The following is a 13,070-nucleotide window of genomic DNA, read 5'->3' on the forward strand; positions in this document are numbered from 1 at the left end:
AATTTATTTTCAAAGAATTTGATTTTTTTTTTATTTTTTAACAAATTTATTAATTTAACAAAATTAGTAACTAATTTCTTTTGCGATTTCTAATTAACAAATATAAAGTTTTTTGCAAAATTGTATAAAAATCTTTTTTTTGAAGAATATTTGAATTCATTAAAAAAAATGTTTTCCACAATTGTTGTTCTGGCTTTTTTTAATAAAAAATAATAATCTCATCAACTGACTAGTTTTTTTTTTGTTTTGTAGAGTTTTTAGTTATTGTAAGAATGATCGGAACTCGCCTCGGCAAAATAATTGTGTAATGATCGTACTTGCCGATCATAAAGAATTGTCTCGATTTTTGCTGCACTTTGCGTTGTTGATAGTGGCGGAGTTGAGGCGGGCGTTATAATTCCTAAAGTCTCGGAATCTCTCTCGTTGGAACGATTTTGCTTCACATAAACATGATCCTCCATTGCGGAATTTTTTACATCTTCATTTAATTTCATCTCTTGATTAACGCAATCAATATCCATTTCGGTTTCGAGGAATTTCAATGTCTCGGCCAATGAATTCCCATGATGTACTGAGGCATGATTTTTTAAACCGTAGACAGTTTTATAATTTTTTCCGCACGGACACTTGAATCCTCGTTGCATCCTTGAAAAGAGAGAAATAATTGTAGAGATTATTTTTGAGAAATGGAATAATTTTACAATTAACAACATTCCTTTGAGAAAAACAATTGTTTTTCTCTGAATCTTGTTAATTGTGAAATTATTCCAAATTTACTAAAAAATGTTAGTTCTTTAAAAATGAAAACTTTTTTATTTAAATCGAAAATTATCTGTTTTCGAATTTTGGAACGAATTCCGTACTTTCCATCATTTTTGTGTCCATTCTTCGTATGATATTTTATACCATTCACGTTTTTGTAACTTTTTTTGCAACCGGGCACAGGGCAGGGGAACTTTTTGTGGACGCTTTTCTCATTAGTGTTACGATTGCTTCTGAAAAGTAAAAAAATGATTTTATTAAAATACGAGTTTATAAAATTATCAGACTTCGCACTCGATAATTAATTTTAAAAAAGTAGCTTTCAAATTAAAAAAAGTAGCTATCAAAAAATTAAACTTGACGGCCAAAAAAATTCATTTTAGACACTTTACAAAACTGACAAAAATTCCATTCCATATTTTTTATTTTTCTCACTTTCTCCTAATTTTTATTAAAAATATTTACTACTTTCTTATCCTGATAATAAATTGAATTCCTGCAACGAATTTTACAATTCATGAAAGAATTTAAATATTTATAAATGTGACGCGTCGGGAGGAAAAGTACCTAAGAAGTATAACGTAAATTTTACAGAAGGAGGAAAAAAAGAAAGACAGAATCAACTTTTAGCACAAATTGCTCTTTTTTAAATCGTTATCAGGAAAGTATTTGAGAAAAGTATTTGATAATAATTAATTTTGACTTCAGATAATTATAAAATAATTTTTAATCTATCTGAAACAATCGTAATCCAAAAATCGATTTTTGCTTCTTAGGTACTTTTCTTCGCGACGCGTCACAAATATAATTTAATTCTTGCTAAGAATTTTATAAAAATTAAATAATTGATTTCATCTTTCGTCTAATTTTATGCAAATTCTAATTAAAATAATTGCATTCCTGAGAAATTTTTATTATTCATGAAAAGAATTGAATTCTTACGAAGATTTTTACAACAACTTTTTTGAAATAATTGAATTCTGTTTGGAAATGTTATGAAAATAGTAGGTAGATATTCAAAAGAATTGAATTGCGAAAATTTTTTAAAAATAATTAAATTTTACAAAGAATTCTGTTAAAACTTATGAGAATAATTGAAATTTTAAATTAAATTTGTCTGTGTGGCATTTTATTAATTTTTTTTTTGAAAATAATTGAATTATTAAAAAGCATTTTATTATTTATGAAAATAATTAAATTATTGCGAAAAATTTTATTAAAATGTTTGAAAAGAATTAAATTTCTGTCAAAAATTTTGTTATTTTTGAAAATAATTGAATTCTTAATAAGAATTTTATAAACATAATATAATATAATATAATATAAATAATATAATATAATATATAATATAAATAATAATATAATATAAATATAAATATAATTATAAATATAAATTTATTTATTTATATAAATATAAATAAACATAATATAATATAAATTTTATAAATATAAGAATTGTTTTAAATAATTAATTTTTTCTAAATATAATAAATATTATGAAAATTTTATTTTAAATAATTGAATTCTTCTGGAAATCTTTATTTGTGAAAATAATTGATTTTTTCGATTAATTAATTTAAAATAGTATTAAAAATAATTGAAATTCTTCCATGAGTTTTACTGTTTATGAAAATAATTGAATTTTAGATAAATTTTATGAAAATAGTGGATATTCAAAATAATTGAAGTTCGGATATTTTTTTTAAATAATTGAATCGTTTTAAAGAATTTGATTATAATTTTAGTAGATGCCTGAATTATGCTAAATTTTGTTAAAAATAGAAGAAAATGAACATTTTTGGGAAAGAATTATTTTTTTATCATACTTGGCATATTTTAAAGTATAGTCAGTCGATAAATCTTCAGTCGTGGTCCAAGAATCGTTGCTATCTTCTGGCTCGCTTGTAAAATCATCATCGATTTCTGTAAAAAAGGAGAATAAAAAAAGAATTATTTTTTAGCTATAAATATTCGAGGGGAATTTTTTTTGTGAATTATCGTTTTACCTGTTGGACTGTCGCTTATAATTCGGTCCGACGAGGAATTACACATATCAGCTCGAGCCTGGAGAGGCTTCATGACCTCTCTTCTAGCTGCATCCGTAAAAAATCGTAGAACATAGGACAGAGGAACGCACGGAGGTTGCTGCCTCTCCTTCTGCTCCACGACTTGGGGATCATAGTCTAAGCACGTGAGACCATTCTAAAAATTCTTATTTCCTTTCCCAAATTTTTTTTCTATTTATACACATATAGCAAAAAGTATACTTTTTCTCAAAAATGACAAATTACAACAAAATTATCGGATTATGTTAATTTCTCCAAATTTAATTTCTTTCATTTCATCAAAATTTCACAATTTCTCAATTAATATTATTAAAGGTAGGCAAAAATTAACAATTCCGAAAAATTTGTCATATTTTTCAAAGAATTATTGACTTTTCGTTTTTAATATTAAGCAAAATAAAAAAGTGACAGGAAAAAGGATTAGTCACATTGACACCAACAGAAATCTACTAAAATAAAGAATAAAATTTCAAAATACATTTGGACAAACAAAAATACAATATTGTATAACATAATACAGAGAGTACTTTATAATTATTATGTAATGAAAAATTCAAAAATCGCGCAAAATGTGAAACCCAACCCAAACTCAATAGGTGTGACACATAACCTTAAAAAGTAATTCGAAGAGGGCGAGAATCGCCTACCGATATGATTTTCTTCAATATGTTGTATCAGTCGTCCGAGATTCTTGAAGATGAGGCCGCAGTCGTTGAATTTACAGACGTTGAGCATAAAAACAGCCATAATTTTGACGAAAATCCCGACTGCGACCAGGAGAAAGGAGGAATGACCGGCAGGGGACCGGTGGCGCACTACTCTAGTCAACTTCACTCCGTTAACTTTTTTTCTAATCCCACCTTTTCGATTTCGATAGAAATCCGTCACGATAAACGAAAAAGCAAAATCAATCTCGAATTCGCGAAAAAAACAAATTCCCGGGCCACTTGCCCAAAAGTCGGTGAAAATTCAAGGAACTCAATTAACTTTGATCAGTGCATTGCGGTCGTTGCAGACGAAAAAAGCGTCACCTCGTGTTCCCTCGGTAAAATCCGGTCGGTCGATAAAAGGAAGTCCATACCAGCAGGAAAGGAAGTTGCGCCGTTCCATTTTCGCGACGATCCTCGTGATAGGCTACCCTCGTTCACTCGCCGATTCCACATTCCACTGGCCGGGTCACTTTTACAGCCTTGTCTCCTTCTCGACACACTCTTCATTGGTAAGTCCTGACTTCCATAATTGACCAGAAATTTTTTTTGGAAATTCAGCTCTTTTCCCGTGTTTTTCAAGTGCGCGTAGACAATCGCAATCACGTCATATGAAACTCGACATTTTTTAATCAAGAAACTCGGGGAATATTCATGATACAGTTGACGCGCGGCACGGAACTTGAGACACGGCCATTTTTTCCCCTCGACCTCGCCTTCGTATATTCCGGTCTAAAAAGCTTCTTTTATTTGGTGCACGAATTTTGTAATTTCGGAGTCAATCACGTTTTCATCGGGCATTCCTCGAATTCAGTGTCTAGAAAACGATATTCTTGTTCTGTGTGAATTTCCCTTGAATCATTTTGAGAACGTTACGTAACTCCCCCTTTTAACTCATAGCGGTCGATTTTTTCTCGGCGAGAAAAAGGAAAAGAGCAATAAGAATATTGCTTTTCTCGAATCATTTAAACAATCAGGTGTCTTCGTTTACAGGTAAATTGAGGTGAACAGACCTTTAAACTTCATCATGTACTGCACACGACTCATCGCACCGGTTGCCAGATCCACCGTAAGTTAACTTATATAACCTTTCATTAATTTTATTTTTCTAACTGAAACTTGGATTAAAATTATCTGGTATCATGGCAGGAATATTTCAGAAGTGTCTACATTGCCTTGGAATATGATCAAAAGTCATTCAGAAATTGATACAGAGATTGATATGTTATGCCCTAGTTTCGAATTTTTAGATCATCTCCCAATTCTATGACTTACAATTTCGCTTTTTTATCTTTTTCTTATTTTATTTATTATTCTATTGACATTTTACAAATTTTTTTAGATATTGACACATTTTTGTAAATTGATTTCTTTGTGATTTTGATTAAAACTTGATTTCACAAAACTCGATAATTATGTAATCTCACATTTTTTTTAATTCTTTAAATAGTGTTTTTAAAGGATTTTTTTTTATTAAAGGGTCAAAAATTTTACCATTTAATAGTATTTTTTTATTTTTTCATTTTTGAAACTCGTGATTTAAACATTTCTTAATACAAAATTTTTTACAAGTGTAATGTCAATTCTTAGATAATAATTTGTTTTTAACTAGTTAAACTGTTGTTTTTATGCTTGTAATTCAAAATAGTTTCTTTTTTATCTTTTTTTAATTCTTAGTTTATGTTAAAGTTTACAGATTGTATTTTAAGAAATTGAATGAAATTATGTAATGCCCTTTTAACTATTTTAGTAATTTTTAATACTTTGAATTAATTTTTCAATTTCCTTTTATTGCTTTAATATTAATTAGTTATTAATTTAATTTAATATTTAATTTAATTCAATTAATTTTTTTGCTCTTCAGTTTGTAACTATAATTTAAATTTTTGTATTATAACTTTTTTAATTTCGATTTTTTCGGATTATTTGAAAAAAAAGAAATTTAAATAAACCGAGAATTTTATTTTTTGATTCTTATGTAAGAAGCTTTTTCTGAGATATAAATGTCAATGTCAGAGATTTTGTATTTTACCCATGTTTTTTATTAATTTTCTAAGTGATCTTTTTTCTAATATTAAAAATCTAAATATTTCAGTTAGTGGCTGGAACCAAGAGTTACCTTCGGCCGATGAGCAGCGCAGTCGCGCAACTCAACCAAAGTCAATCGGTTCAGGAGAATCAAAGGCTGATTCCAACCAGTGTCTCCTTGGTAAAGATTTTTTAAATTAAACTTTTGGAAAAGAATTTTACTTCATTTTAGTAAAATTGTTGAAAGCTGTAAAGTAAAGATTAATTAAAAAAACTAAAACTTATTTTTTAATTAAATTAATTTATTAATTAAAATATTATTAAACTTGAAAAAATAATAAAATTGAATTTTTTTTCCAGTCACCAATTGTGCGTAATTTCCAAACTTCCTCGATCAGCCGTGACATTGACACGGCAGCGAAATTCATTGGTGCTGGAGCCGCAACTGTTGGTGTTGCAGGATCAGGTATATTTTCCATTAAAATCATTTTTAAAAAAGAAAATCATTACGCAATCCTTACATAATCATTTTGTCCTTTCGAAAAGAAAACAAATGGCGTTTCATTTTTAAAACGTAATAGAAAAATACTGTTCTATTGCTAATTAATTGAAACCGAAAAATAAAAATTTTTAAGAAAAAATTATGCTCAATCTATAATTTATACAGGTGTTGGAATTGGAGTCGTTTTTGGCGCATTGATAATCGGTTACGCACGAAATCCCTCATTGAAAGCCCAAGTATTCAGTTATGCGATTCTCGGCTTTGCACTTTCTGAAGCAATGGGCCTTTTTTGTATAATGATCGCCTTCCTCATGCTCTTTGCCCTTTAAAACAATCCTTCCCGTGTCCTTTGCCTTCAAAATCTGCCTTTGAACCTCTCATCTTCATTGGATGGATCCTCGCACGAAAAAAAGTACCCTTTTAAATCATCAATCGTAGACAATTTGATTTTCTCCGAATTCTAATTTTTAATTAGTTGACTAATATTGTCAGGGTTGCAATTCAATTATTTTCATGAATAATAAAACTCTTTGCAGAATTTCAATTATTTTTAATACAATTTTAATCGAATTCCTCGAAAAATTCGTTGATAAAATTCTTTATGAGAATACAATTTAAAGAAACATTTAATTATTCAATAAATTATTTACTTGCATTTTATTCGTATTTAAATAATTGAATTCTCGTTGAATTTTCGAATAAAAATTAATTTAAAAATTAATTTTGAATAATTTTCGTTTTAAAAGCCTGGAAAAGTCGGGGAATTTGAAAAGAGCAAAAGCGTGGCGACCCTGATTGATTAGTTGACGAATAATAATTAGTTGTTTTTAATTGAATTAAATATAATAACAAAAAATTAAAATAATTTCTATTTCAGGAGCTGGAATTGGATCTGTATTCGGATCATTGATCATCGGATACGCGAGGAATCCATCCTTGAAACAGCAATTGTTCTCGTACGCAATTTTGGGCTTCGCCCTGTCCGAGGCCATGGGTCTTTTCTGCCTTATGATGGCCTTCTTGCTCCTCTTCGCCTTCTAAGCTATCAAAAACATCCATAACCAAATACCGATAGTTTTAGTGCGTCACTGCCAAGGCACAGCGTGGACGTCTCGCGTTTCTCAACATCCAAAAACAGGGGGACAAAATGAGACGACAGCTGTTCCTGGGTACGCGGGAGTTCATGAGATCATTAGGAAGACCCGATGAACCACTGGTCCGTGGGGGAGCGACGGTGTGACAATGGACATCAAATTCAAATTTAAATAAGAGAATTGAAAATAAAAATTACAATTAGAAAACAAAAGGGGTCGTACACGTATATGTAAAAAAAATAGAAGTCGTCAGACCGTCCCAGAATTCCCCCTTTTTTAGAAAAAATAAATTCAACTTCTTAATTGTTTCATGGTCTACTGTAATCGTGTAGCGTTAAATTCACAATTGTTATATATATATATAAAATGAAAAGACAAAAGTTACAGGAAAAAAAAATTCATTGAATGGTTATAAATAATAAATGTAAACGAGAAAAAATAGGTAATTCACTGGTTAGAGATGAAAATGGGGCCCCACTGTCTCACTATTCATAGTTCCATTTTCTCTTCCGTATATACACACATACACGCGCGCGCATGTATTTACTCGGTGCGCTAATAACGTTGCGAGTAGTACATTCTCACATTTCTTCTTTTTTTTTGACACTCTTTTGTTACTCGAGCGATTCATCATTGTTGTGCCGTCGCGTACGCACGTTGTTAAAGACAACTCTTGGCGAGGAATCTGTACAGTGATATCGAATAAACATCTTTGTCGTGAGAATTAATTTCTGTCTTTTATTCATATTTTTATTTCACAACTGTTCTATCAAAAATTTTCCTCAATTGAAATTTAATTTTTATATCCAATTGGACAAATTTTTGTTTGTCCAATTCTTCAAACATTATGTAATAGAAAATTTAAACTTGTTATTCGATTAGTTTTAAACGTTTTTATCATTTTGTTGACTAGATATTAAAGTAAAAGAAATATCTGAAGAAAAAATTAAAAAACAAAAACTAAAAAATATCCAAATATCGGGGAATATAAATAATACGTTAATCAGACAAAATCTTCCATTTTTTCTATTTCTGACAATAATTTCTTTTAAAGTAATTTAATTCTTCAAGAACTATCATAAAATTTTTACTTAGAAATAATTTAATGAATAATTTTACTTCAATATTTCAAAATTAAATGAATTTTAAAAAAGTTGCGTTTATAATTTTCATAAATAGATCAACTTCAAAAGGTTTTAATTTGAAATTTTAGAAAATTTCAATTTTGAATGAATTTTATTAAAGAACTAAGATTTTTAAAAAGTTTTAATAATTCAAATTCTTCGGAAACTAGTTAATTATTTTTAATTATATTTAACTAAAATTAAAAATAATGGATTTATGGAAAAATTTAGTTAAAAACAGTAAAAAAAAATTTAATTTTGGAGAAGTTACAAATGATTGCAGAAATTCAATTATTTTCAAAAATTTTATAAAAATTCTTGGCAAGAATTCAATTATTTTAAAAAATAACAAAATTCTTCGCTGGAATTCAATTACATATTATTAAAAGTTTTATGAAAATTCTTGGCAAGAATTTAATTATTTCTAAAACTAACGAAATTCTTCGCTGGAATTCAATTATTTTAAAAAATAACAAAATTATTCGTTGAACTTTAATTATTTTCAAAAATTTTATAAAAAATCTTGAAAAAATTTAAATTATTTACAAAAATTTTCCTCAATTCAATGATTTCCAGTATCTACTATTTTAATAAAATTTTCCAAATGAATTCAATTATCACTGGGTTACAAAAAAATGGTCATGTCGTGTTTATTTAAAATTTACTGTGTTTATTGAAAGTTTAGGTGTCACAGAATAAGAATATACCAGAAAAACTTTTTTTCATTCGGTCATTCCCTTAAAAAACGAGTTTAAAGTCTCAAAAAACCGTATTTTTAGCACTTTTTGAGGCAGCGTAACAAGAAAATGCAACATGATAAAAATCTCTACAAAAGCTTAAATAAAAGCTTAAACCTTCAACTTTAAGGCTCAGAACTGAAAAGTACTTAAAGAAGCACTGAAAACCTGCAGTCACTATCTGAAATTATCAAAAAAGCTGGGTTAGGTAGCACTTGGTAAAAATCGATTTCCCTAACCGGATTCGGTTGCAAATTGTTATTTTAGGTTTTTTGAGGTTTCTAATGACGAATTGGAACTTAGATTTAAAAAATTTCAAAGTGGCGGACTCAATTTTTTAAAATTATCAACGCAAATTTTGAAAAATTGAGTGAATTCATTATTTTCAGTCCGCCATTTTGAAATTTTTTAAATCTAAGTTCCAATTCGTCATTAGAAACCTCAAAAAACTTCAAGTAACAAGTTGCAACCGAATCCGCTTAAGGAAATCGATTTTTACCAATTGCTTCCTGTTCTAGCTTTTTTGACAATTTCAGGTAGCGACTGCTTGATTAAGGAGGTTTTTATTGATTATTTAAGTACTTTTCAGTTCTGAGCCTCAAAGTTGAAGGTTTAAGCTTTTATTTAAGCTCTTGTAGAGATTTTTATCATGTTGCGTTTTCTTGTTACGCTGCCTCAAAAAGTGCTAAAAATACGGTTTTTGACACTTTAAACTCGTTTTTTTAAGGGAATGACCGAATGAAAAAATGTTTTACTGGTATATTCTTATTCAGTGACACCTAAACTTTCAATAATCACAGGAAACTTTGAATAAACACGATATGACCATTTTTTTGTAACCCAGTGTTATTTAAAAAAAAATTTGATATAATTCTACGCAAACATTTAATTATTTTCACAAATAATAATAACAATTTCATAGGAATTCAAATATATACAAATTTTTTTAATAAATTTCTTTTCAATCATTCAATTATTTCCATAAATAATAAAATTCTTTGCAGAGATTCAATTATTTTCATAAATAATAAAATTAATTGCAAAAAATTCAATTATTTTCAAAAATTTTGTATTCTTTCATGGAATTTAATTAAAATTGTATTGAAAATAATTTAATTCTTATAAAGAATTGAATATTAGGGAGAAATTTCTTTAAAATTGTATTAGAAATAATTTTTTTTAACTTTTATCAAAACTTTTGAAAATACTTGAATTTTTACGAAAATTTTGATATTTATGAAAATAATTGAATTCTTGCGAAGAATTTTATTAAGATTTTTGAAAATAATTAAATTTCTGCAAAGATTTTTATTATTTAACGAAAATATTTTAATTCTTGCGAAAATTTTTATTAAAATTTCTCAAAGTAATTGAAGATCAGCAAAGAATTTCGTTACTTTTAATTTATACCAAGAATTTTATATTTTTTGAAAATAATTGAATTTTCTAATAAAATTTTCAAAAAAATAAATTTCCTAAGAAAAATTCATTTAAAATTATGAATTTTAGTTAAAATTTTAAATAATAATTGAATATTAAAAGGCTAGCGTGAATTTTTAGAAATAATTGTATTATGAAAAGGTTTCAAATTAAAATTTTTGAAAATATGAATTTTTTATACTTTTAACTAACAATTCTATAGAATTAATTTTTTTCAAAAAGTAAAATTGAATTTTTGTTGAAGTTTTACGTAAAATTGATTATAATAATATATATTATAATATAAAATAATGATTTTATCACTCGGTCATCTTCAATTATTTTTATTTATTACAAAACTTGAAGATAACGATTGCTCCGAGTCGAAGACTCGGAGTGATCGATATCTTCATGTTTTTTAATAAATATTCTTAGAATTTGTTGAATTTAAATTTTTAAAAATTAATATTCTGTGAAGTCTCAAAGAAAAACGAATCCTTTCCTAATATTACTTAAACTTTATTTAATATAATAATAATTTAATCAACGTTTTTGATTTAAAAAAAGAAAAAATCAAAAAAGAAGTCCGATAATTAAAATCGCATCACAATTTACGTGGATGGATTGCTTGCATTTGATACTCTGATTGGCTCGCCGATACTGTTTGAAGGTAACATGTCGAGTTGTTGTAAAAGATTTTCCCTTTCCTTGAGGCACGCCCAGGCCTTTTCCTGCTCCTTCCTTGACAATGGCATTTTTCCCTGTTTCGATAATACTAATTTATTATAATGATCCACCACCTCATTATCGACAGTTTTAATTTTTCTCTTCAACGATTGTCGTTTACTTTCGTCTTGCGTTAAATTTAAAAGTCGTTTCAATTGCGTAACATTGTGACTAGAAAGTGCAGTGAGCTCCTGTTGACAACGTTTTATTTCCGCAAGAATTTCATCATCGTCGGGATTCCTTTTTTGCGAGTCCGGCTCCAAAATACCCTGATCAACGAGTTCTTTGTGCATTCGCAGTTCGAGATTCATTGAATTTTGTATTGTGAGATCGCGCAATACTGGCGGATCGCCGTCGCGAAATAATTTGTTGTCCGTATTATTATTCGCCACGTAGACATTTTCCTCGAGTAGAGCGGACACTAGTCTTTGTGTCAAAGGTCCTGAAATTAAAGAAATTAAAATTGTATCAATAAAATTAATTAAATTAAATTAAAGATTTTAAATGAGCTTCTTTTTTTTAGCATACCAGAGATTCCGTTCGTTTTCTTCTCGCCCTTCGCCAATAGGAGTGAAACGTCTGATCGTTTCTTCTTTTCTCGATTTGAATTCGAAGCGTCTTCCTCTTGGAGCAAATCGTTGTGCGCCCACAATAAACTGTAATGTCTTCCCAAAGGGGGAATTTTTTTGAACTCAGAAATATCCGAATGTGAGGAAATAAGTTCCTCGAGTAATTTAATATCGTCGGGCATAATGTCCGTGCAATAAGGATCGACGGAGGCCCAAAATTTATTGGGTGTATCATTTTTCGGCATCAATTTTGGAACGTCCTTGCCTTCGACTCGAACCAATTCGTGTGGATTTGGCACCAATTGATTCAGCGAACTGCCTGGAATGCGTTGCTTGAAAAGTTTGTTCGGCACTGGCGAATGTGTCTTGACATTTAATTCTTTGGCTTTAGTTTTGTCGTCACGTATTTTTTTGTCCACCTGCGAAAGTCCTTTCCCACTTTTCGAACGTCTATCACGTCGTTCGTCGGTCGAGGAAAAACTCGTTATTTCCTCCTGCAATGCTCGACTTCTCAACACCACTGACGAGAGCATCATTTCAAGTTCCATTTGCAGTGCGTCCAAATCTTCCATTCCAATTCCCTCCTCCGAAGATCGCTAAAAATTTCCACTATTAATTTTCTCTACAACTATTTTCATCACTAAAGATTAATTAACTTTAAATAGAATACTTTTGAGTTGAATATTTAACATTATTTTGAATAGAATACAAAATATTCTGCTTCTATTCTTAATTTTGCTTTTAAAAAATAGCTAAATTGTACAATTATTATCTAAATATAGTTAATTAATTACCTGTAGAATAGAACAATACTTTGGCAATTGTTTTTCTTTGTCAATAATTTTTAAATTTGAAAGGAATGTCGAAACATCCTCGGTTTCAGGACTCGCTTCTGCATTGTTCAATGTTGATTGTGCCGATTTTCCACCTTCTCGAACTTTAATCACTGCCTTCTTCGAACTTTGTTTACCCTTTCCTGACATATTTTTTTCCCGATTTTATGACCGTTCGATAAAAAAAGGAGTTTTTTTTTATTTTACGCGCACTTCAAGTTTTGAGAACAACAATTTTTGAGGTTATGTCAAAACAACAATCAACAAACTATCACTGTAAATGATTCGCGCGTTAAAATACATCCATTTTACATGCACAAAGTAAAAAGTTGCAATTAAAAGTGTCTAATTAAGTGCAAAAATTATCATTAGGGTTAACAGAACTTGATAAATGTGAAAAAATCTCTTCGATAAGAACAACATCAATGCACAAAGTTGCTGCTGCAACTGGGCATGCTTGATGCAATGATTATTGATTGGTCAACGGAGTGCGACCCATGGAT

The 13,070-nt window shown here is 28.8% G+C and overlaps 3 protein-coding genes across 3 annotated transcripts; 1 reads left to right on the plus strand and 2 right to left on the minus strand.

The window, feature by feature from the left end:
* Window positions 1-56: 56 nt before the first annotated feature.
* Window positions 57-3,687, minus strand: LOC122511892 (juxtaposed with another zinc finger protein 1). The gene is made up of 5 exons (XM_043627446.1): window positions 3,476-3,687; window positions 2,769-2,945; window positions 2,589-2,685; window positions 864-995; window positions 57-645 (listed from the first exon to the last, which is right to left on the minus strand). Exons 1-5 carry the CDS (start codon window positions 3,573-3,575, stop codon window positions 258-260), a joined length of 894 nt encoding a protein of 297 aa, XP_043483381.1. The 5' UTR covers window positions 3,576-3,687; the 3' UTR covers window positions 57-257.
* Window positions 3,688-3,979: 292 nt separating this feature from the next.
* LOC122511893 (ATP synthase lipid-binding protein, mitochondrial) lies at window positions 3,980-7,887 on the plus strand. Its single transcript, XM_043627448.1, has 5 exons — window positions 3,980-4,047; window positions 4,529-4,604; window positions 5,631-5,744; window positions 5,924-6,029; window positions 6,943-7,887. The coding sequence occupies exons 2-5, from the start codon at window positions 4,563-4,565 to the stop codon at window positions 7,104-7,106; spliced, it is 426 nt and encodes a 141-aa protein (XP_043483383.1). The 5' UTR covers window positions 3,980-4,047; window positions 4,529-4,562; the 3' UTR covers window positions 7,107-7,887.
* A 3,050-nt stretch (window positions 7,888-10,937) lies between these two features.
* Window positions 10,938-13,028, minus strand: LOC122511894 (transcriptional adapter 3-B). Its single transcript, XM_043627449.1, has 3 exons — window positions 12,529-13,028; window positions 11,694-12,330; window positions 10,938-11,607 (listed from the first exon to the last, which is right to left on the minus strand). Exons 1-3 carry the CDS (start codon window positions 12,715-12,717, stop codon window positions 11,051-11,053), a joined length of 1,383 nt encoding a protein of 460 aa, XP_043483384.1. The 5' UTR covers window positions 12,718-13,028; the 3' UTR covers window positions 10,938-11,050.
* Window positions 13,029-13,070: the final 42 nt, after the last annotated feature.

The sequence above is a fragment of the Leptopilina heterotoma genome, unplaced genomic scaffold, assembly GCF_015476425.1.
Source record: "Leptopilina heterotoma isolate Lh14 unplaced genomic scaffold, ASM1547642v1 Lhet_90, whole genome shotgun sequence".
Taxonomy (NCBI): Eukaryota; Metazoa; Arthropoda; class Insecta; order Hymenoptera; family Figitidae; genus Leptopilina; species Leptopilina heterotoma.

Coding starts and splice junctions, on each gene's coding strand:
- LOC122511893 (XM_043627448.1), top strand. CDS start 4,563: ATGTACTGCACACGACTCATCGCACCGGTTGCCAGATCCACC. Junction 4,605..5,630: donor CACCGGTTGCCAGATCCACC/GTAAGTTAACTT, acceptor TAAATATTTCAG/TTAGTGGCTGGAACCAAGAG. Junction 5,745..5,923: donor TTCCAACCAGTGTCTCCTTG/GTAAAGATTTTT, acceptor TTTTTTTTCCAG/TCACCAATTGTGCGTAATTT.
- LOC122511892 (XM_043627446.1), bottom strand. CDS start 3,575: ATGGCTGTTTTTATGCTCAACGTCTGTAAATTCAACGACTGCGGCCTC. Junction 2,686..2,768: donor TATAAGCGACAGTCCAACAG/GTAAAACGATAA, acceptor CCTTTTTTACAG/AAATCGATGATGATTTTACA. Junction 646..863: donor GGACACAAAAATGATGGAAA/GTACGGAATTCG, acceptor TCTCTTTTCAAG/GATGCAACGAGGATTCAAGT.
- LOC122511894 (XM_043627449.1), bottom strand. CDS start 12,717: ATGTCAGGAAAGGGTAAACAAAGTTCGAAGAAGGCAGTGATTAAAGTT. Junction 12,331..12,528: donor AGTATTGTTCTATTCTACAG/GTAATTAATTAA, acceptor GGAAATTTTTAG/CGATCTTCGGAGGAGGGAAT. Junction 11,608..11,693: donor GAAAACGAACGGAATCTCTG/GTATGCTAAAAA, acceptor CTTTAATTTCAG/GACCTTTGACACAAAGACTA.